Source organism: Neomonachus schauinslandi, chromosome 11 (assembly GCF_002201575.2).
Source record: "Neomonachus schauinslandi chromosome 11, ASM220157v2, whole genome shotgun sequence".
In the NCBI taxonomy this organism is placed as follows: domain Eukaryota; kingdom Metazoa; phylum Chordata; class Mammalia; order Carnivora; family Phocidae; genus Neomonachus; species Neomonachus schauinslandi.
Genome location: NC_058413.1, coordinates 18,124,145 through 18,145,101, shown reverse-complemented (window position 1 = coordinate 18,145,101; position 20,957 = coordinate 18,124,145). Strand labels below are relative to the sequence as shown.

General features: G+C 37.8%; 1 protein-coding gene across 6 annotated transcripts in view; it reads left to right on the top strand.

The window, feature by feature from the left end:
• Window positions 1-20,957, top strand: part of TTC17 (tetratricopeptide repeat domain 17) — a 116,418-nt gene that overhangs the window by 51,755 nt on the left and 43,706 nt on the right. For all 6 annotated transcript variants that reach the window (XM_044919476.1, XM_044919475.1, XM_044919473.1 and 3 more), the window contains one exon: window positions 1,433-1,619. In XM_044919476.1, the coding sequence (XP_044775411.1) occupies window positions 1,433-1,619 (187 nt within the window). The remainder of the gene's footprint in view (window positions 1-1,432; window positions 1,620-20,957) is intronic.

Below are 20,957 nucleotides of genomic sequence, written 5' to 3'. Positions count from 1 at the left end.
ATATACATACACATGTATATATCTGTAAACTGAACATCATCAAAATTAAGAATTTCTGTTTATCAGAGATACCAGTAAGAGAATAAAAGGCAAACCCCGGACTGGGAGAAAATATTTGCAATAAATATTTCCAACAAAGGTCCCACATCTAGTACATATATAAAGAACTTCAAATCAGTAAGAAAAAGACAACCTTTTGTTTTTTAATGGGGAAAACAATAGGCACTTCAGAAATGATGATATCCAAATGGCCAATAAGCACATGACAAAATATTCAACATCATTACTAATCAGGGAAATACAAATTAAAACCACATTGAGATGCTACTTCATCATCTCACTAAACCAGCTAAATTTTAAAGACTGACAGTCCTAAGTCAATAGATTCTCATACTTCCTGATAAGAGTGTAAATATGTACATCCACTTTAGAAAACTCTGGTTGTGGGACGCTTTTGTGGCACAGTCAGTTAAGCATCCAACTCGTGGTTTTGGCTCAGGTTGTGATCTCAGGGTCATGAGATTGAGCCCCACCTCGGGGTCCACGTTCAGTTCAGAGTCTGCTTGTCCCTCTCCCTCCCCCTGCCCCTACCCCCACTCGTACTCTCTCTCTCAAATAAATAAAAATCTTTAAAAAAAAAAACAAACTGTATCTCATAAAACTAAATATATGCCTGCCTTAAGACCCACTGCTGAGTATATATCCAAGGAAAATGAGCAATACGTCTATCAAAAGATAGTTGCAAGAATGTTCACAGTAGCTTTATTCATAATAGCCCAAAACTGGCAACAGTCCAAATGCGTATCAGTAGGAGAATGGATAAACAAACTGTGTGGATTCACATGGTAGACATTACACATTAATTTAAAAGAAATAAATAAATTACTGATGCACAAAAAACATTCAGTTTCTTAAACCTTAGATATTGTACTGAGTGAAAGAATCTACAAAAGGGTACAGTTTATATATACATGGAAGGGAACATGCTGTTTGATTACATTTATATGAAATTTAAGGACAGGAAGAGCTAATTTATGGTGATAGAACATAACAACACTAGTTACATCTGGGATTGGGGTTGGGTTGCCCAAGGGAATCCTTTGGGGTGTTAGAAACACTCTAAATGTTTTATATCTTGAGATGAGAGGTGGTTACAGGGATATATACACATATAAAAATTCATTGAGCTGTACACTTAAGACTAGTGTATATTACACACTTTATATTTTATTTTAGTAAAAAGGTAAAATATAAATTTATATCAGTTACAGTGTAGAATTGGCTGATGTAGATAAAATGGACAGTTTGCCATTAACTTTTATGGGATAACCTAAAAGAAGCCAAAGGACATATACTTTAAAAGTTTTGTAACTCTCAGGCAATATTAATTCACTAACATTTTTCTGATTTTTTTTTTTCTTTTTCTTTTCAGCCCCTGACCTTTTTGAGCCTGGGAAATGCTTATCTTGCTCTGAAGAATATCAGTGGGGCACTTGAGGCCTTTAGACAGGCTTTGAAATTAACTACCAAATGCCCAGAATGTGAAAACAGCCTGAAATTGATACGCTGTATGCAGTTTTATCCTTTTCTATACAACATCACCTCTTCTGTTTGCAGTGGTAAGCAGCTGTTAAATGCTGGCAAAATAATGAGCTCAACCAGGGTTCCTATTCTGATCAACAGAACACAGAAAATGATTTTTCTCAGTTTTTCCCAGGGATTTTACATCACTAGTATAATTCTAGATACATAGGAAGGAAATTAATTCATTACTTATATATAGATGCCTTAGGGTATTGTACTTAATTCTCTCCTAGAACCCTAGTTGAAAAAAGGCTGACTAAAGTAGATTCAACTGAGATTGATAGACTGTAAGATTTTTTTCTCACCCCAAAATCTGTGATGTTTTTTAATGACCAATATTAATGGTAAAGGATATATTTTCTGTCCCTAAAGATAATCTGCAATAAGATCTGAAGCATTTGAAGATTTGATCCTCATTCACTGAAATATACTCCTAGCCTTTCAGTGAAGATGATCCAGAGCTTGACTGCACTTACTTTAAAGTAGTCTCCTGACTACTTTAGGGGTATCTTCTTTCATTCTTCCACTTTGTCCCACAGCCACCAGTACATATATATACATATATATGAATGTGCATAAATGTGTCCATCTGGGTAAAAAAAATATTTGAGTTAATATCTATCTGAACTATTATAACTATTATAAATTCATCAGTTAGAATTCCATAAGGGGTCCATTATGTTTACTTATTTAACTTTCACTACAAGAATAAAAAAAGTTTGATTTGAGTTATGAGAGGTGAGGTTTACATATATGTGGACCCTCAGAACTTTGATGTTGTAGAACACACTGTGGGTGCTTTGCTAATGTTCAGGTCAGATTGTAATATTCAAGCAGAGCACTATCAGTCCATCTCCTTCACTTAAAGAAAAAAAAATCCCTCAAACTGGTTTTCCAGATTCACTGTACTAGACTACCTTAAGATCTTAATGAAATGACCAGCAGTAAGTAGTGTTTACATTTTTAAGTTTCAGAGCCCAATTTTTTAGTGAAGAAACCAAAAATCTAGTAGCAGCATAACTCCATAGCTCAGGTGTGGGTCAGTACTGATCCACAGAGGATCTAAACTAGAGTTCTTGCATGAATGCTGAAGGCCTAAGACAATGTGTTAGCAATGCAACAGTGCGTAGTTCAGCGATGCAACAGAGTCCTGCAGACTCATGTTTGAGCCTTAGCTCTGCCATTACTGTGTATCTGATCCCTGTAAAGTAACTTCTGGCCTCATCTATAAAATGAAAGGGAAAATCTGTCCCATAGACTTGTTGGTAGGATTAAATAAGATCCTTATCACATGATAGGTGTTGGATAAAAATAAGCCATTAGAAATTTGTAATAAATACAAAATAGTTTGACCTTAGTGGTGCAAGTTATGGATTTTTTTAAATTTTATTTTATTATATTAGCAAGTTATGGATCTTTATCTTCTTACTTAATTCCAGAAAATATGTTGGGGTCTCTTAAATTCCTTAGATTACCTGACAATAGCCTTGTAAACAGAACTTCACTTTTTTCAATGAGCTGCTTTTATTATAGAGTCTCTTGTATTTTTTACCTGCTATCATCTTCCTCGCCTCTTTCCTGTTATTGGAAAGAAGAGTTTTGTATGTATATAGTGATCCTCTTCTAAAAAGCCTTTTCGTTAATATTACTTTACATGTTTTTGCTTAGGATTTCAGTTTCTTGAAATTTATTATTATTTTATGTCACTCATGTCAAGAGAAGGAATTCAGTTGTCTTGAACTTTTTCCCCAGAGCATAATTTCAACTAACCCAGGAAACTAATAACCTGAAACAAATTTACAAAGTTGTAGTATCTTAGTATTTAGTTGTCCAGGTATCCCACAGATATTATTACTCGATCTAATACAAAAAAGAAAATAATTTGACTTGGGAAGAGGGAATACTTTTTTTAGTTGTTTCAGAGAGAGCTCATTAATAATTTTTTTTTTAATTTAGCCCCTTTTATGTTGCAATTAATTACTTGAGGAGAGAATCCCACCATCTGCTAAATACTGGTGCCCCCTGATGGAAATGTATGCTATAGCATTTTCTAAGTTTACAACTTCATTGACAATACTGAGTTCATTTCTGTATTGATTTTTTCTTTGACAGTGTTTTTGCATTACTGTTTCCACAGGAGTCCTGTACATTCACAGTTGCTTTGCTGAGTTCCAGCTTTGAAAAGCTGAAACTTCAAAGCAACAAGTATCTCCACAGGCACCATGAACTTCTTATATTTGAAAACCCAGTTTCATCTCCTCTATCTCTGAGCTTTACTAAATGGTTGAGGAAAAAGAGAGAAAAACCTCTGAATAATGATTGGCATTTCTGTACCTTCAGATGATTGTCTGCCTTTTGCTTTTTCATTTTTGCAATATTGAAATAAGCTTCATAAGTATCCTGCATGTCTGACACATTGTCTAAAGTGTTTATTATGACAGTATGAAGTTTTCAAGATATCAACAAGGCTTATGATTCTTTTTCCATATAGTAATCAAGGAATTCATGTTGATTTTTATTAGAGAAGAATTTCAGCTGCCCTTACCCACCCCATCCCAACCTAAGTCATTCTCTTATGAAAGTCTGTTTGAAAAGCTACCATTTAAAAGCTTTACAGATAAGCTTTTCTTCAAGATCAAAAATAGCTAATTACTCTTAGAAAACATTTCTTTAATAGTTTTCTGACCATTATTGTTAATTTTCAACAAATTTTCCTTAAAGATCCATGTTAGTAACTATTTTTATAGCAACTGTAACAGTATAATCTCTTGGGTAATATGAATTTAATGCTAAAATTGTAGGCATAGGCAGTGTGTTAACATAAGCAAGTATTTTATTGCTTTTCATATGTAATCATGGAATTTTTCACACGCTTTCAGTGTGTGTTTCTTGGAATGTTTGCACAGGTAATGCAACTTCGTTCAACTTAAAAATACATAATCACTATGCTTACAAAATGTTTCCACTTGTAAAGGCTTTATAGCTGAAAAATGTGTCAATGCATCATTACTTACCTGACAGTTTTTCCAAACTTTTATTGACTGCCATGTGTTAGGTGTGTATATTCTTATATAGCAAGTACTTGACTTCATCTCTTTCTCTCTCCTTTGAATAGCTTTTAATAAATTCTTCTCTTTTATAGGTAGTTTTATATCACCACCCCAATTTCAAGGATGCTGGGAAGGAAAACTTAATAGATTGCTTTTTAAATTGTCTACTCTTGAGTTGACTATTAAAAGGGAAGCTAGCACTTTCAGTTTTGATTAAAATGAGAAGACCAGTTTTGACATACATGCTGTTTTACCACATTTATTGGTTTGTTATTTTACAATTTGATTTAACTTAAATAGAACTGCATGTGCCACTTTAACAAACCCATTCTTCAGTAACAACATACTTGGCCCTTTTTAAAGTAAAATGGAATCTGTTAAATAAACTCAGTGATTTCGAGTATAAGTAAGTTCTTTTCAGTGCTCAACACTAAAATAAGGACTTTTCTTTTTAATTGGAAAGAATAAACGTGTCAGAAAGAATAAAACTTCATGAAGTAATAACTAAGGACCAAAAATGGAAAATAAATTTTAATTACAATATAAGCAGAATGATTAAATATTGAACCTGTAGAGAAGTCCAGAAATACCTGTAGTGGATTTTCCAAGCATTTATTACTCCAAAATATTTTTGAAGTACTTTTTCCTTCAACTTCACTAATTTGCAAATCAGTTATATCTAGTAAAGGTATTTTTCTACCATTTAATCAGTCTAGCTTATTTTATTATTATGTCTCTGATATGTATAGTTTTACTTTATTTTTAGTATTTTTCATCCAGTATTATTTTTCTTTTTCTTTTGTTAGAAAACATCAGACCAATGGCAGGTCATATTTATTAGACTTCATTTACATGAGATGCTTACAGGTATGCCACTGACAATGGCATTGGTATTTGCTGAATATAATTAAGCTTCTAACCCAGTATTTCTCTGGTCTTTTCATAATTCACTAAGACACATGCCAACTTAAAAATATTGACCCAGATCTTTAGAAATGATGGATAAATGTTGTACAGTAGAACTCGGACTTTAATATTTAGGTATGCTTAGAATTTTATGCAGGTTTTTCTATAATATGTATGTGAAGGCTTTCACCACTAGAGAAAAAAATTTCTTTTACCTAATAATTTTACTTACCTAAATCATATCTTCTTTTATAATTTGGTCATTACCTATGGTTTTAGTCTATGCTCTTCAACCTTAATTTCTGTAGATTTATAACTTGTAGCTGAAAACAATTTTACCTGGAGTTTAGATTTTGAAGAAAAAGAAATCTTGCATTTTGCTGCCCTCCTGTGGACTATCCGGCATATGCTACCTGCAATTAAGGACCTTTGCTTTATGACATTCTTCATAAAAATTAATGAAGATGTCTGCTTTAAAAAACAAGATACAGTCTTAAAGATCCAGTTTTTATAGCATTTTTAATATGCTACTAGTTAGCTTCCCTCCATTTATTTCTGTAAGAAGAATTAAAACTTTGGTTCATTTACTACAGGTTTCAAAATCCTAAAATGCAAGCATATCCTGCAACAAAGCCAAATGTAACTCTGTATATAATGTATTTAGATTTTTATATTTCTTTACTAAAAATTGCTTTAATTATTTGGTTAACAAATTATCCTTTGACAAATATCTATGTGGTAGAGGGGGGATAAGTAAAGAGCCCTTTTTATGAATTTAGAAGCAAAGATTATGAGTTACTCAAGTCGAGTGTCACTCGGTGGTAGAGCCGAGACTGAAATCTGAGTCCTCTGCCTTCCAAGGCTGGCGTGGTTCCTGTGCATAATTCTGTTACTCCCAACGAGTCATAACCTATTCCACTGCTATGATTAAAATAATTCATACTTGTGGATTCTTGAGACATTTTTTGTGAAAGTGGTATAATCACTGACTTTTTATGTCATCACTGAAAAGAGATACATACATCCCTGTATAAAACATGAACCTGAACTAGATTATGAGGGGCAGTCATAACCCTAAAGGCACACCTAAAACAGTCCCTTTCAGTTTAGCTTGTCACCTTTGTCTCCTCTGAATGTTGCGTCATTAGATTGCCACATGGCCTGGGACTGTACACAGATCTGGTGGCTGTACTTGCATTATTATCTCAGTAGGTAGCATTTATCTTTTGGGATTCCCAGCGTTTAGCTTTCATGAACAGAGCGGTTACCTTCGGTTTTCATAAGAACTTAGGACAGTAAGTGAAATTCGGATAGCCAGTGGCTTTTTACACTTCAGCCTCTGAAAGACATTAAATATAAGATTATTCATTTTAGTTTTTAAATATATTCTGGTTTTTGATGTGAACTTTTTGAAATTTTTTTCCTTTGAGGAATGAGCCTATTGGCCCCTGCCTAAGATCTTTCCACAGCTATCCTCCAGTTATTATAGATTGTTAACCCGTCCAAATAATATTTAAGAAAAAAGTAAAATTTGATGGTGGATATAACCTTCCAAAGCAACAGAATGTTTTCTTTTAAATAAAGGAAACTGAGTGTGGCTTAGTTATTCATTCATCCAACTATTACCTCTTGTCTGCCAGGCACTATTGTAGGAACTGGAAACCAAACAAACAAACAAACAAAAAATCCAGGTCTTATGGAGCTTCATTCTAGTGGAGAGAAACAGAGAGCAGATGATAAATATAATAAAGAAGTTATTTAGTATGTTAGAAGATAGTGCTAAAGGGAAAATAGAGCAGGAAGTCAGATGAGATTCAAACTGGATTGTTCAAAGAGGCCCCACTGAGAAAGTGACATTTGAGCAAAGACTTGAAGGAGGTGAGGGTTTAGGCCATGCAGACATATAGCATAAGAGCATTTCAGGCAGAGAGAATAGTTGTTGCAAATGCTTTTGCGAGGAACAGCAAGAAGGCGTGTATGGTTGCAGTGGACTTAGAAGAGATGAAAACAGAGATGAATGGGAGGAAGATAGAACCATATCTTTACTGCCTTGCAGACCATTCTAATAATTTGGGCTTTTATTCCAAGAGAAAGACGTATGATTTGGAAGGTTTTGAGCAGATAAGAAAAATGATCTGATTTACATATTAGCAGGTTTCCTCTAGCTGCTATATTGAAAATAGATTGTGATAGGGTAAGGGCAGAAGCAGGAAGACCAATTAGGATGCTGTTGCAAAAATATAGGTGAAAGATAATATTGGCCTGGACCAGCCAGGTGAAGGAGTTGAAGGTGAGAAGCCGTCATTGTATTTGGGGTGCATTTTTGAAAATAGAACCAGCAAGACACTACCAGAGGAAATGTGGGAAATGAAGGAAAGAGAGTTCATGGGTAACTCCTAAATTTGGGACCTAAGCAACTGGTGCTATTTAATGAGATTTGTAATCACCATTGGTGCTGTTAAATGAGATAGGAAAGTCTGAGGGAGAAGCAGGTCTAGGGAGAAAAACAAGTTTGTCTTTGTAAATGTTAAGTTTGCATTGCTTATTAAATGTTTCAGTGCAAGTGTTAGGGAGGCAGTTAGATATATGAGTGTCCTGATGGTCAGAGAAGAGCCCCAGGCTAGAGATGAAAATCTGTGAGCCATGGGCTTAGGAGTGGTGTTTTAAATCATGAGGTTGGATGAAGTTTCCTCAGTGGTTAGTATAAAAAGGAAAGTAGGTCAACAATGAATTACTAGGGCATTCCAGTCAACATTAGGAGGTTGAGAAGAGAAAGAACAATAAAGGAACAGCCAGCTAGACAGTAGGAACATCAGGCAAGTATTTTGTCCCAGAAATGAAAAAAATGTTTTGAGCAGTGATCGATTGTATCGTTATTGTTGCACCAAACGGATGCATCATAAGACGTTGAGTTAGATGGACAGAGAATAAGCCATTGGATTTAGGAACATGGAGGTTGTTGGCAGTCTTCTAAAAGTTTGTATGAAATGGGTTGTGAAGGACATTTGTGGAGATGGCTAGCAACTGTTTCACGGAGTTTTGCTATAATGAGAAGCAGAAAATGGGATGGAAATTAGCGAGGGATGTGGGATTAAAGATAAATTTTGTTCCAAAAAGAGAAAATTTTGCAGTATGTTTGCATAGGACTGATCCAGTAAAGAAAGAGAAATTAAAGATGCAAAAAAGAAAGAAGCTAATTATAGAAGCAAAGTTCTTGAATAGTTAGGGGGATGGCATCTGAGGCACAAATGTAAGGTAGGGGTTGTCTTGAGATAGGAGCAGGGACAATATATAGGTATAGATGTGGACTTTTGATTGCTTCTCAGTGAAAAGAGAGGCCAGTTTCAGATCAGAGTGAAGAGGGGCAGAGGGTGTTGTGGATAACGTTGAGACAGGAAAGGCTGAAAACAGTGGACTCAGAATGTAAGTTGACCAGAGAAGTTTCTAACTTTGGTAACTGCATAAATGTCAATGTCATTAATTAAGAGAGAGAATATGGAAAAGAAACCATTTATGCATTGATGTAAGACTGGAGAATAAGTTCAGTGATAGACATGTTCATTTAGAGATGCCTCTGGCGTCGTCAGAGAGAATGTGCAAGGTGAGAAGAAAAGGCCCAGGTTGGAATCCTAGAAAATACTAGTATTTAAGGAGCAGAGCCAGTGAAGGAGTTGGAGGGGTATTGGGAAGCCGAGGGGGAGCTAGATCCTGAAGGTCAGAAGAACAGAGGGTTTGAGAAGGAAGAAGGAATCAGTAGTAGTCAGCTCTGTGTTGGTTCCCCAAGTATGGCGCAGGTATGACTAGAGGTGCACCAGCTTTCAGGTGGGACTTAGGTTAACATTTTTTAATAATTTTAGTATTTAAAAAAAAAATTTTTTTTTTAAAGATTTTATTTATTTATTTGACAGAGAGAGACACAGCAAGAGAGGGAACACAAGCAGGGGGAGTGGGAGAGGGAGAAGCAGGCTTCCTGCGGAGCAGGGAGCCCAATGTGGGACTCGATCCCAAGACCCTGGGATCATGACCTGAGCCGAAGGCAGACGCTTAACGACTGAGCCACCCAGGCGCCCCCCAAAAAAAATTTAAAGTAATTTTAATACTTATGGTTTATTCTGATGGGCATTAGGAAAATGTATAACTATAAAAATGTATAAACCTGTGATTTATGAAAAATGATACTGATTTCCCCTTTTAACATAATCTAAGATTAAACAGTGAATCCGTTTAAAGAAAAACATGTAAACAATGGTGCTGGTTCCTACGGAAAAATCACGGCCGTAGTTGGCAGATGAATAGTGTGGAATGCTCTGGGCTTAACAATTTAGAAAGTCACTGGTGACTTCATTTTATCAAAAGTATTTTCTGTCAAATGGGGAGATAGCTACACTAAAACAAAAATAAAGCTGAGGATAATAGAAGTGTTAAAATGAGCTCTTACTTTCAGAGCTATTGGCATAGTTTCTAAACTGTAACTCATGTTTCAGCCTGTCAGTGACTAAAATAACTTTAAAGCAAGTAGATAATGATACCAAGAAACATTTTTTATTTTTATTATTTTTAAAGATTTTACTTATTTGACACAGAGAGAGATACAGCGAGAGAGGGAACACAAGCAGGGGGAGTGGGAGAGGGAGAAGCAGGCTTCCCACTGAGCAGGGAGTCCGATGTGGGACTCAATCCCAGGACCCTGGGTTCATGACCTGAGCCGAAGGCAGACGCTTAACGACTGAGCCACCCGGCGCCCCAAGAAACATTTTTTAGAAAAGTATTAATAATAGGATACAAATAAGGAAGATTTTTTAAATTCACCTGTTAGAAATACTGAAAAAGTAACTATGTTTGAAATAAAATAGAAAATTTTGCCAGGTAAGCGAAGCAAGAGGGCATTTATCAGGAGGGTATTCCAAGCCTCAGCATGTGGTATACACAGAGCGAGTGATTTTATTCACTCTCAATGGTCTGTTGGAACTGAATCAGTGCAGCCTTGTCTGTGATGCTCCAGGAGGACCGAGACTCAGGGTAGCAACTGAGCTGTCACTACAGACCTTTCCGTAGCACTGCTTGACGTCAGTGAGGACGGGATGGTACTGGAGGCTGTTACTCAGTTATGGAATACTTTTATTCACTGATCTAAAAATAAATTTGTAATATCTCTGAATTACAGAGCTTAACACTTGAGGTGTGCAAATGGTCTCCACTAGTATTAGGGTTACTATCTTGAGTCTCCAAAAGGAAGTCAGTTATATTTTGGGGTACTAAATTAGGTTTAGGACACGGTTCTGCCTCCTTTCTGCTCTGTGTGTAGTTTGGGGATACCCACTGGATGGCAGCAGTAATCATATTTTATGACCACTTATCTACAGATAGGGTTGGGAAGTTACATTTGGACATCTCTCTTTGTATGTAGGCTCCATTGTACATCGGGAGCTTACTGTGATTTCCTACCCTCATACCACTATGGATAAAGTGATTGTACACCTACAAGAAAATAAGAAGGATGAGCAAGATGGGGTCTGTTTAATCTAGCCCTCATTAATTATTGAACAAGATATTTTTAATATGGTTTGTCACTGCAGTTGTAGATCAGTCTCTTGATTGGAACTGAAGGCAGCTAATTCTATAATTTAGGCAAGTTCATTGGTTGCTGTCTTTCTTTTTAAATTTCAACTTCCATTCATTGTTGCTGATGTTTTTAGAGATATTTTGCCATCTCATATAGCAAGCATTTGCATGACTCTTCCCCATTCACAAAGATTATTCTGATTACAGAACTCACACATACACACACACACACACACACACACACACAGGAAGTCCAGTCTACGTTGGTAGAATGAACTCTTTTTTTTTTTTTTAAGATTTTATTTATTTGTTAGAGTGAGAGAGAGAGAGCACAAGCAGGGGGAGCAGCAGGCAGAGGGAGAGGCAGGCTCCCTGCTGAGCAAGGAGCCCGATGCAGGACTCAATCCCAGGACCCAGGGATCATGACCTGAGCCAAAGGCAGACGCTTAACTGACTGAGCCACACAGGCATCCTGAACTCCTTTTTTTTTTTTTTTTTTTTTAAGTGATTTGTGCCTCAGTAAGTTCTTTATGTGTGCTGTGAGCCAACTAGTGGAAGTGAATTCCCAGTTTTGAAATTTTTGTTTAACACAATGAGCACTAAGTCTTTAAACCCCTTTACAAATTTAATCATTGAATGATTTCTACTCAGTTTCATGGCCTGATGGAAATAAAGCAGTTGAACCTGATAATCACTACAAAAGAACATTAGTTTTAAAATACATATGACTGGGCGCCTGGGTGGCTCAGTTGGTTAAGCGACTGCCTTCAGCTCAGGTCATGATCCTGGAGTCCCGGGATCGAGTCCCGCATCAGGCTCCCTGCTCAGCAGGGAGTCTGCTTCTCCCTCTGACCCTCCTCCCTCTCATGCTCTCTGTCTCTCATTGTCTCTCTCGCAAATAAATAAAATCTTAAAAAAAAAAATTTAAAAAAAAAAAATAAAAAATAAAATAAAATACATATGACTGAGGATACCTGGCTATCCTCCGCCTATCTATATGTGTACGTGGAATGCTGGCTTTTTTCCCCTCCTTTTTTCTTCTAGTGTTGTTATTACTAGTAGTCAAATGTATTTCATGCTAAACTACTGTGCTCTTTTGACCAAGAAAATTTCAGTAATCTCTTACTTTTTCTTAGTCACCAAGGTTTTATTTGGTTATGATCTTGAAAGTGCAAGAGAAATTTAAATCGTATTTCATAGCTATTGAAAAGATCACAGCTTTGGATTTGTCTTTCTCACTTAATTGCTTTTTATAACAACAAGCATAGATTTGCCATTCAAAATTTGCCAAACTCAAAGCAATTTAAACCACTTTAGCTATCAGGCATTGATTAATAACCCAGTCATATCACATATCCGAAGTGGTTATTATAAAAAAATAACGAGCATATCAAATTTCAGGAAAAAGAGCTGGAGGTCACTAGCAGTTGATAATGTACCAGGTGTTGATCAAATGTTCCTCTTCCTGCTGCACCTGAATAGCATAGCCGTGTTTCCCGTGACAATGTGAAGTATAGCTATGGAAAAACCTAACATGAACCAAAAAATTGAACAATTCGCCACCTCTCTCACTGCCTAAAAAGCATAAATGTTAAAAATTGGAAAAGAGTAAGGTCTTAGAGGGGCGCCTGGGTGGCTCAGTTGGTTAAGCGACTGCCTTCAGCTCAGGTCATGATCCTGGAGTCCCGGGATCGAGTCCCACGTCGGGCTCCCTGCTCGGCAGGGAGTCTGCTTCTCCCTCTGACCCTCCTCCCTCTCATGCTCTCTGTCTCTCATTCTCTCTGTCTCAAATAAATAAATAAAATCTTTAAAAAAAAAAAAAAAAGAGTAAGGTCTTAGAGACCGTGTTATGTGCAAAGTGGCTGCCCAGGTGAATGCCTCCAGGTGGCTTTCATTTGGTGACATAAAGCAAAAGGAAAAAGTGTGATGGCACCATTAATTTCTCTATGCTTTTTACTTGATTTAGTGCCTTGGCTGTGTATACTTAGAGTTAGATATGCTCTAATCAAAGTGCTTGTCTTAATCCCTTACACACGAAGTGGTGTCTGCAGTCAGGCAACTAGGGAACTTTGTTTCTGAAATCCATAAGGCCCTCCTTAAAATGTTCTATGGTAGAGAGACTTAAGTGGCCTTTTTAAAAAAAAAAATGACCTTGGTTTAAATACCATGCTCACTACCCATATCAGTGAAAAGGACAATTGCTAATGCTCTTTGTTTTCACATCTGAGTCCCATGAGATATTACTAGGTTCAAGTCCTTATCGATTCTAGAATAAGTAGGGTCTTGAGTTCTCATTTAAAGACATCCTTATAAGTCACTTACCCTGAGGAATAAAAAAAAAGACCAGGTAGCCTTTGAGATTTTATTAGCCTTGACCTAGCATAATACCCTTGCAATAGGAAAAAAAGGCAAGCCTGATATGCCCAACAAGTGCTTCTGATGGTAGGTCCCTTCCCCACTATGCGTATCTCTGTGGCTCCATTTGTATTTTGAGGAAGAGGACCAGAGTTAAGGTCTATTGATTTTCCTGCTAGATTCCTTTCCTCGACATCAGTAGGTGACTATTCACTTGCAGCAGGAGAAAGGAGAGGCAAATGATAAACACCCAAGGTTGTGTAGCTAGGGTGTCTAAGCCTCTTCCCCTACCACCTGTTTGTAGGCTTATTCTAAGTATTAAGAATTGAGTGAAACCAACTCAAGTGTGTGTGGTTGACTCAAATAGATGTGCTGAATTTAAGTTCACTGACCACATAAAAACTTTAATATCATAGTCAGTGGAAATGGTAACAAACCGTAATACACGAGGATGATACTGTGGATAGCCTGTTTTGGTTACTACACACATCCCACTTTCCTGGATCCCTGTGTTTGCTCATGTTGTTTTCTGCAGCTCCTCCTCCTCACCCTCCATCATGCCCTTCCCATGTACAAAAATCCTAACCTTACCCATCCTTCAAGGCCCAATTCTGCCATATGCCTTACCCAACCCCTTAATTATAAGTAATCTGTAACTAATCATTCTACCTGTTCCTCTCCTTCAGCTCCCGTGTCTTGCCATTATAGTTATTTGTGTATGAGACACAACTCTCCTACAAGACTTCTTCAGTTCATTGAGAGCAGGAACCAGTCCTTTTTTCATTTTCATACTCTGGCCCACCATGCATTCTGCACCCACCCCCCCCATTATTTAGCACATAGAATGTACTTAAATGGCAAAGTAGCTGGTGATATTTCAAGTTTGAACTACTGAGAGTAATAAAGAGTAATTAACTTGTGTCCACCCACTGTTTACCCAGAATGCTTTACACCAAACCCCCACTCGATATCCATATATAGATACAGATCTTCTTTTAAGGTCTGCGGCTCCCACACCATAGGAGGGAGAAGACGAAAGGAATCATGTTGTCTCTCTTGTCCACTAGAAGCTGACGTGTCTCATGGCCTGCGTTCTCTCACTCCCTGTATGCACTGTTGTTAACGAAAGTTACAAACAAGTGTCCTTGTTGACCCTTGTGGAAAAGCTATCATTTATGGGTGAAGCAGTAAGTCAGAGAAAACCTGTTGGGTTTGTTTCCCCAGCACACTTGCTTGAAACAAATTTGCCTCGGCCGAGCGAAACCAGAGATTTCGGCTTAATACTGTGACAATGACTACTACTAAGACTACAGCGGTCCTACTAGCAGCTGTGGCAGTTGACTTGCTTTCTTCTTCAGTATACATTCTGCAGGGGAGAATCTTCCACAGTGAATTTCTGGTGAATGTTTGAATTCCCTTGTTTAGAGATCGCACCTGATCTTTCACATTTCTAGGGGAAACAGCAGCTGCCGAGAGTGTGGATTCCATCACTGGAGTCATTTCTTCCACAGACCACAGGTTATGGTGTCTGTGTCTCAGCCGGCTGACTTTGCCCTCTCTGCCGCAGTCACTTAAAAGAAGGCCACGTGGGAAGACAGATTTAACACCCAGCTCTCATTGTTCTCCTCTAAACGGAGACCAGGAATAGAAGTCTACAGAAACCGGTGCAGCTCTGAATCCTTGGGCAAAGCAGACTGCCCTCCCATATGTGGACCGAGTGGTCCCCAGCATAGAGTTCAGACCTGTAATATGTAGTAAAAGGAAAACACACACACACACACACACACACACACACACACACACTTGTATTTGAGGTCACAGACTTTTCTTAATTTTTCTTTTTTGAACTTGCTTCTGACTCATGCACCTCACCCGTAGGGAAAGCCTCTGTAATTCTGAAGTTGCTGATTTCAAGTCTTTAATATGGTCTGTTTCTATCTGGCATTGCACATTTAAGGTCAGTCAGTACATAACCATTACTTTAAACCTCCTGCAAAGAATTTCATTTGGCAGTAATTGCTGAATGAGAACAAGTCTAAGGAGCCAATACTTCTGTTGAAATGATTTCTCTTGTCTTTCCTAAGTAGAACACAGCACAGGGCAAAGGAGGTGAGGCTGCCTCCCTGCTGTCTCAGGCACGGTCATCAGCAGGCTAGGTCTCACCCAGATCCAGGCAGCTCTGAGTGCCCCTCTTCACAGTGGTCACTATGCTGTGTCCCAGGAGTCCCCTCATTTCAGATAAAGAATCTAGACACAGAGACGTAAGTTGATTTGCTCAAGTGTATACGGAAAGGCTGCAGCTAAGGCCGGATTTAAATTCATACCCGTGGAATGTTCTTGGAACCAGGTCTACACGAACTCTGTCACAACCTCTGGAGGTGGAAATCATAAAGACACCTGTTTCCAGAAAGGTTTCTTTCTTCGTCAAATAGACTTACTAAATAACTTTGTGTTGTACCAAGCCCCACCTATCACCCACAGTTAACATTTCCGGCGAATATTTTAAAGTAATTTTGCATAGCATGGTGAGCAACTGAAAGATATACTTCTGTTCACATCATGATTTATTTTACTACCTTTTCTTTTATTTATTTATTTATTTGAGAGAGAGAATGAGAGAGAGCAAGCACATGAGAGGGGGGGAGGGTCAGAGGGAGAAGCAGACTCCCTGCCGAGCAGGGAGCCCGATGCGGGACTCGATCCCGGGACTCCAGGATCATGACCTGAGCCGAAGGCAGTCGCTTAACCAACTGAGCCATCCAGGCGCCCTTTACTACCCTTTCTAAAAGATTATCTTAACTAGGGAAATAAATATTGTGAAGTTACGAGGTATCTCAAATTATAATAAAACATTCACAGTGTTACCTGTATACAGAAAAAAAAAGGTTATATAGCTGCATAATTTGAGTGCAGTTGAGTAGAAAGATAAGGAGAAAGACAAATACTATAAAACACTCATGTCTAAAGGGGACAGTGTTACCTGTATTTTCCATCCAGGTACCTTATATTTAGTTGAATGTACCACAATGCCTCCTGTAAGGTAACTTTTCTTATAAGCATAAGAAAGGAGACTTTAGAGTATAATATGATCCTGTTAGAGCAGGGAGAGTAGGAATATCTTTAGAATATTCCACTGTTCACAAAGGCCATTTTTCTAACATCTGTTACTTTGCCTTCAGCAACATAAAATTCAAATTCTAGTTCCCATTATAAATCAGTTATTTATGTCTTAGAAAAAATCATTATATAATAGGAAGCATAGGAGTATTACACTTATTTATTATATGGGGGAAAAGTATGTTTGAGCAAGAAAAATTCGGGCGAAGACTGGAGCAAGCCTTCTTTAATACGTCACAACATAACACGCGTTGTGGGGTGCAGAGAGGTAAATTTAACTGAACAGAGGATCTGTGGTCTGTTTTCATATTGTAAGGCCTCGATTTCAGAAAGCACAGAGCAGACTGAGGCAAATTTCTAAGTGTGCTAAATACTTTAGGATTCAATTAATTGCCATTTTCTTTTAAAAGCCCGGTAGAAGTGAGCTCTGTACTGCCTTCATCATCTCTTACACACACGCACGCACGCACGTACGTTGGCAGTTGAAATTAGGCAGATCCCTTGATGACTCCAGAGCCAGTTGCTCATAGCAGAGACCGAGTTAGGCTGTAGCTTGAAGGCCTTGGTGAAAGAGATGACGTTGGAATAATTTATTCCTTTGCAGCTTTTCGGAGAGACAGCAGTTAATAGCTCAGTGTGCTAGGCCATGGTCTCACTTCTTACACTGAATCTCAGCAACTCCGTAAAGTGGACACTATCATGAAGCTCAATTTGCAGATGAAGAAACTGATACACAAAAAGAGTAAAAGTAACTTGCCCTGCTGTATACAGCTAGAAAGTAGTAGAAATAGGATTGGAACTTGTTTAGTCCGGCTCATCTGAGCTCTTAGCCACTATGCTCTAAGTGTAACAGAACTACATGAGCCTTCATTGGTTCTGCTTGACTAGCACTAGTTACTTGGCTCTTTCAAAGTTCTGATGCCTCTCAATTTATTTGTGGCATTTCTTTGTTATAACTAATCCTAAAGGATCCTCAAGTACCCAACCAAGAATGTCTTGCCAATTTATAAGATTCAGAAGGTAAGCATTCTTTTTAAAGAGTAAGTGGTTACCCAATTCTAGAAAATAAGTATTCTTCTGGGACCTCTGTAAACAGAATTATGAGAAAATAGGAGATTTCCTTAGCCCTCAGTAATGATAGGAGTTCCTGAGAATTTAGTTTACTCTGAAAACCTGTTTAGCCACAGGATAAATTGTACCTTTGCCTTAGGAGATTTAATGCTTTGACAAGATAAATATGTAGTTGTTTTTCAGAACACCCTTGTAGGATAGGTTAATATTAATAATTCAGTTTATACAGGCTATACTCTAGCCACAGAAAAGAATGTTGATATGTCTAAGATCTCATAACAATTCCAGAATCAGAAATACCCTACCTGGAGTTTTATGCTTAGTTGGTTTTGCTGTGTAGTCACCTACTTCCAAGAAAAACCAAACTGTCAGGATTTGAATTAGATGCTAAATGCTTTGCAAGCAAGTATAGAGCATTAAGCACAGAAAAGTGTTTCCATTTTCACTTGGGACCTTGTCATCTATAGCATTTCATTTAAATCATGTAGTTCCTTAAAAAAAAAAAGAAGTCGTACCTCTCAAGGTTAGTCTCAGACACAGAATCTCCTCATTTCTGCATCAGCAAAAAATAATAGTCGTACGCATGGAAGATGACTTGTTACTTCTTATGTATCTTTCCATTTTTCTTTCTCCAACGTTTTCTTGTATTTCTTTAAAGCGGACATCATCTCCACCTCTGCCGGGAAGACAAGTGACATTTTTTTTCCATGTAGGCAACTTTTTTCAGTTCCCCTTTGAGCTAGAGTAGATCTATACTGTAGCCCAAAGAACAGAAACTTTCCTTCTTTCTGAAGTGCCTCAGTTCTCCTTCAGACAACTGAAAGGAGCAATTTAAAACATAAACAATGTGACTTTTTATTATTAGCCTAGATAATTATGTAAATCACAACAGAACACTGAACCAGTCTGTCTTTAACTGTCAGCCTATTATATTAACCTTTCTAACTTGTTAATGAAAATGAAAGTGACTCCTTAAAGCATGTAGCTTCTACTTGATCATTTTGATTCTTCCTACTTGCAACAAATACTATAACGTAAACTTCTTATTCTTTTTTTTTAATTTTTCCCATTTTGAGTTTTATTCACGTGTAATTGACCTATAATACGCCCATAGGTTTTTTTAATTTTTTATTGTTATGTTAATCACCATACATTACATCATTAGTTTTTGATGTAGTGTTCCATGATTCATTGTTTGTGCATAACACCCAGTGCTCCATGCAGAACGTGCCCTCTTTAATACCCGTCACCAGGCTAACCCATCCTCCCACCCCCCTCCCCCCCCAGAACCCTCAGTTTGCTTTTCAGAGTCCATCGTCTCTCATGGTTTGTCTCCCCCTCCGATTTCCCCCCCTTCATTCTTCCCCTCCTGCTATCTTTTTTTTTTTCTTAACATATATTGCATTATTTGTTTCAGAGGTACAGGTCTGTGATTCAACAGTCTTGCACAATTCACAGCGCTCACCATAGCACATACCCTCCCCAGTGTCTGTCACCCAGCCACCCCATTTCTTATTCCTTTTTATTCCCAGTTCTCCCTAATCCCCTCTTCTGCCTTCTCTCTCTGAGATGTTGGCCCCAGTTTCCTGAGTTGGAGGACAAGACATTCTTAGAATGCACAAGGCTTGCTTCAAGAGGGCGTCTGGGTTTGAGGTCATGCAGGAGGACTAATTTTAGCTTCAGGATCTTATGTACATCATATCTTATAAATTACCTATGAGGCATTTTTAAATATTGCAGACATTTAAAAAGATGAAACCAATTAAATTTTTATAATGGGAAGAGAGTGGGAGAGAAAAATCAGAGAGGCAGAGGTTGGAGGAGGAAGTCATCAACTGCAGAAAACACAGAATTTTACTGGGTCCCAGTGTTAAAGGTTTGTCCTTTGCTTTTGTAACATTGTTTCACTCAACCTGTGTCAAGGTGCAAAATGCTTTAGAGGCAAACACCAAAGCTGAAAGCAGAGAATAGTCACTGGGAATAACATATGTTTGAAAATCATCAACATCATTGTCATCATTATTTTCCCTGTGTTTTAAATAGTCATGCTTATTTATATCCCAGTTAAGAGTTGTCGCTAGGAAGTGTGATGTTCTTCGTAGTAAATTTGAGTCAGTTGAGTGTGTGCACTTGTTTGTTGTCACTGCTTTATTTTAATGCTCTTATGCTTAGCTTCCCCATACTTACCTGCACATACTAGATGGTAAAGACAGAAATGGAAACCAATCTTCTACCTCTCTTCTCTCACGGAAGAATTTGGAGAAAGACAGCGACTGTCGTTGATCATGGCATCTTTCCTGTCAGCCTTCAATGGGCGCACACACACACCCAACCGCAGCACACACCTTCCATCTCTCAAACTGTGTTTCTCATCATCTCCCAAACACAAATGAGAACTCCTGTGTGCATTGCTTTGCTCAACACATCATCCCTTCCTGCGTACAGTGCCACCTTCTCTTTTCTGCTAAAAAGGTGGCATTTGACTGGTAGAAAGGCAAGAAGCTTTCTAGTAGGGTAGAACTGACTGAAGTCTCAGATCTACCACTTACTTATTGGTTGACCTTAGGCAAGTGACTTAATTTCACTGAGACTCCGTTTCCTTATCTGTAAAAGGAAAATCATTTATTTCACAAGGCATTTTTGAGGGGTAAATAGAAGAAAAAATACAAAGCACTCAGCAGGCTCCCTTCCTTGTAGTTCCCCGTTTTTAAGTCCTATCTATTCCTCAAAATTCAAGTTTTACCTGCTCAAAGCTTATTCTCTGAAGCACCTAGTTTGCGCAGTATGCTACCTCATTATTGTTTGTTGTCTTGTATTTACTGCCCTCCCAAGTTGCTTATGAGCTGCTTGAGAGCTAAAGCTCCTCTGAAACAAAAAAATTTGGTTTCTGATGTAACCTTATTAAATATGGTAGCCTCAGATGTGTGAGAGTGTAGAACTGGAAAATAAAAATGACTCCTTAAACATGCAGTCCCCTTACTCCAAATTCCATGAGTTGGGAAAGGTTTTGAGTCCATTAGGTTTTCCTAGCCCAATAACAGAAATGGCATGAAAAGTGCTTTCCTCAATTATGAAATCTAAAAGGGAATCTTCAAATCCAGAAAGAGACTTCTTGTACTTCCATTGCTGCAGAAAGAGCTTAATTGGGTACATACATCTCTTTGAGGCAGTTTTCTACTAAAAATAAACTTGCAGAGCATGTTTGAATGTTGTGGTAAAGGAAGGAAGTTACTTAGACACTCTTACCCGAAGAATTGTTCCGTGAGAGGAAAGGTAGGCTTCCACTGAGCATGCATCTTCAGTGACGATGCA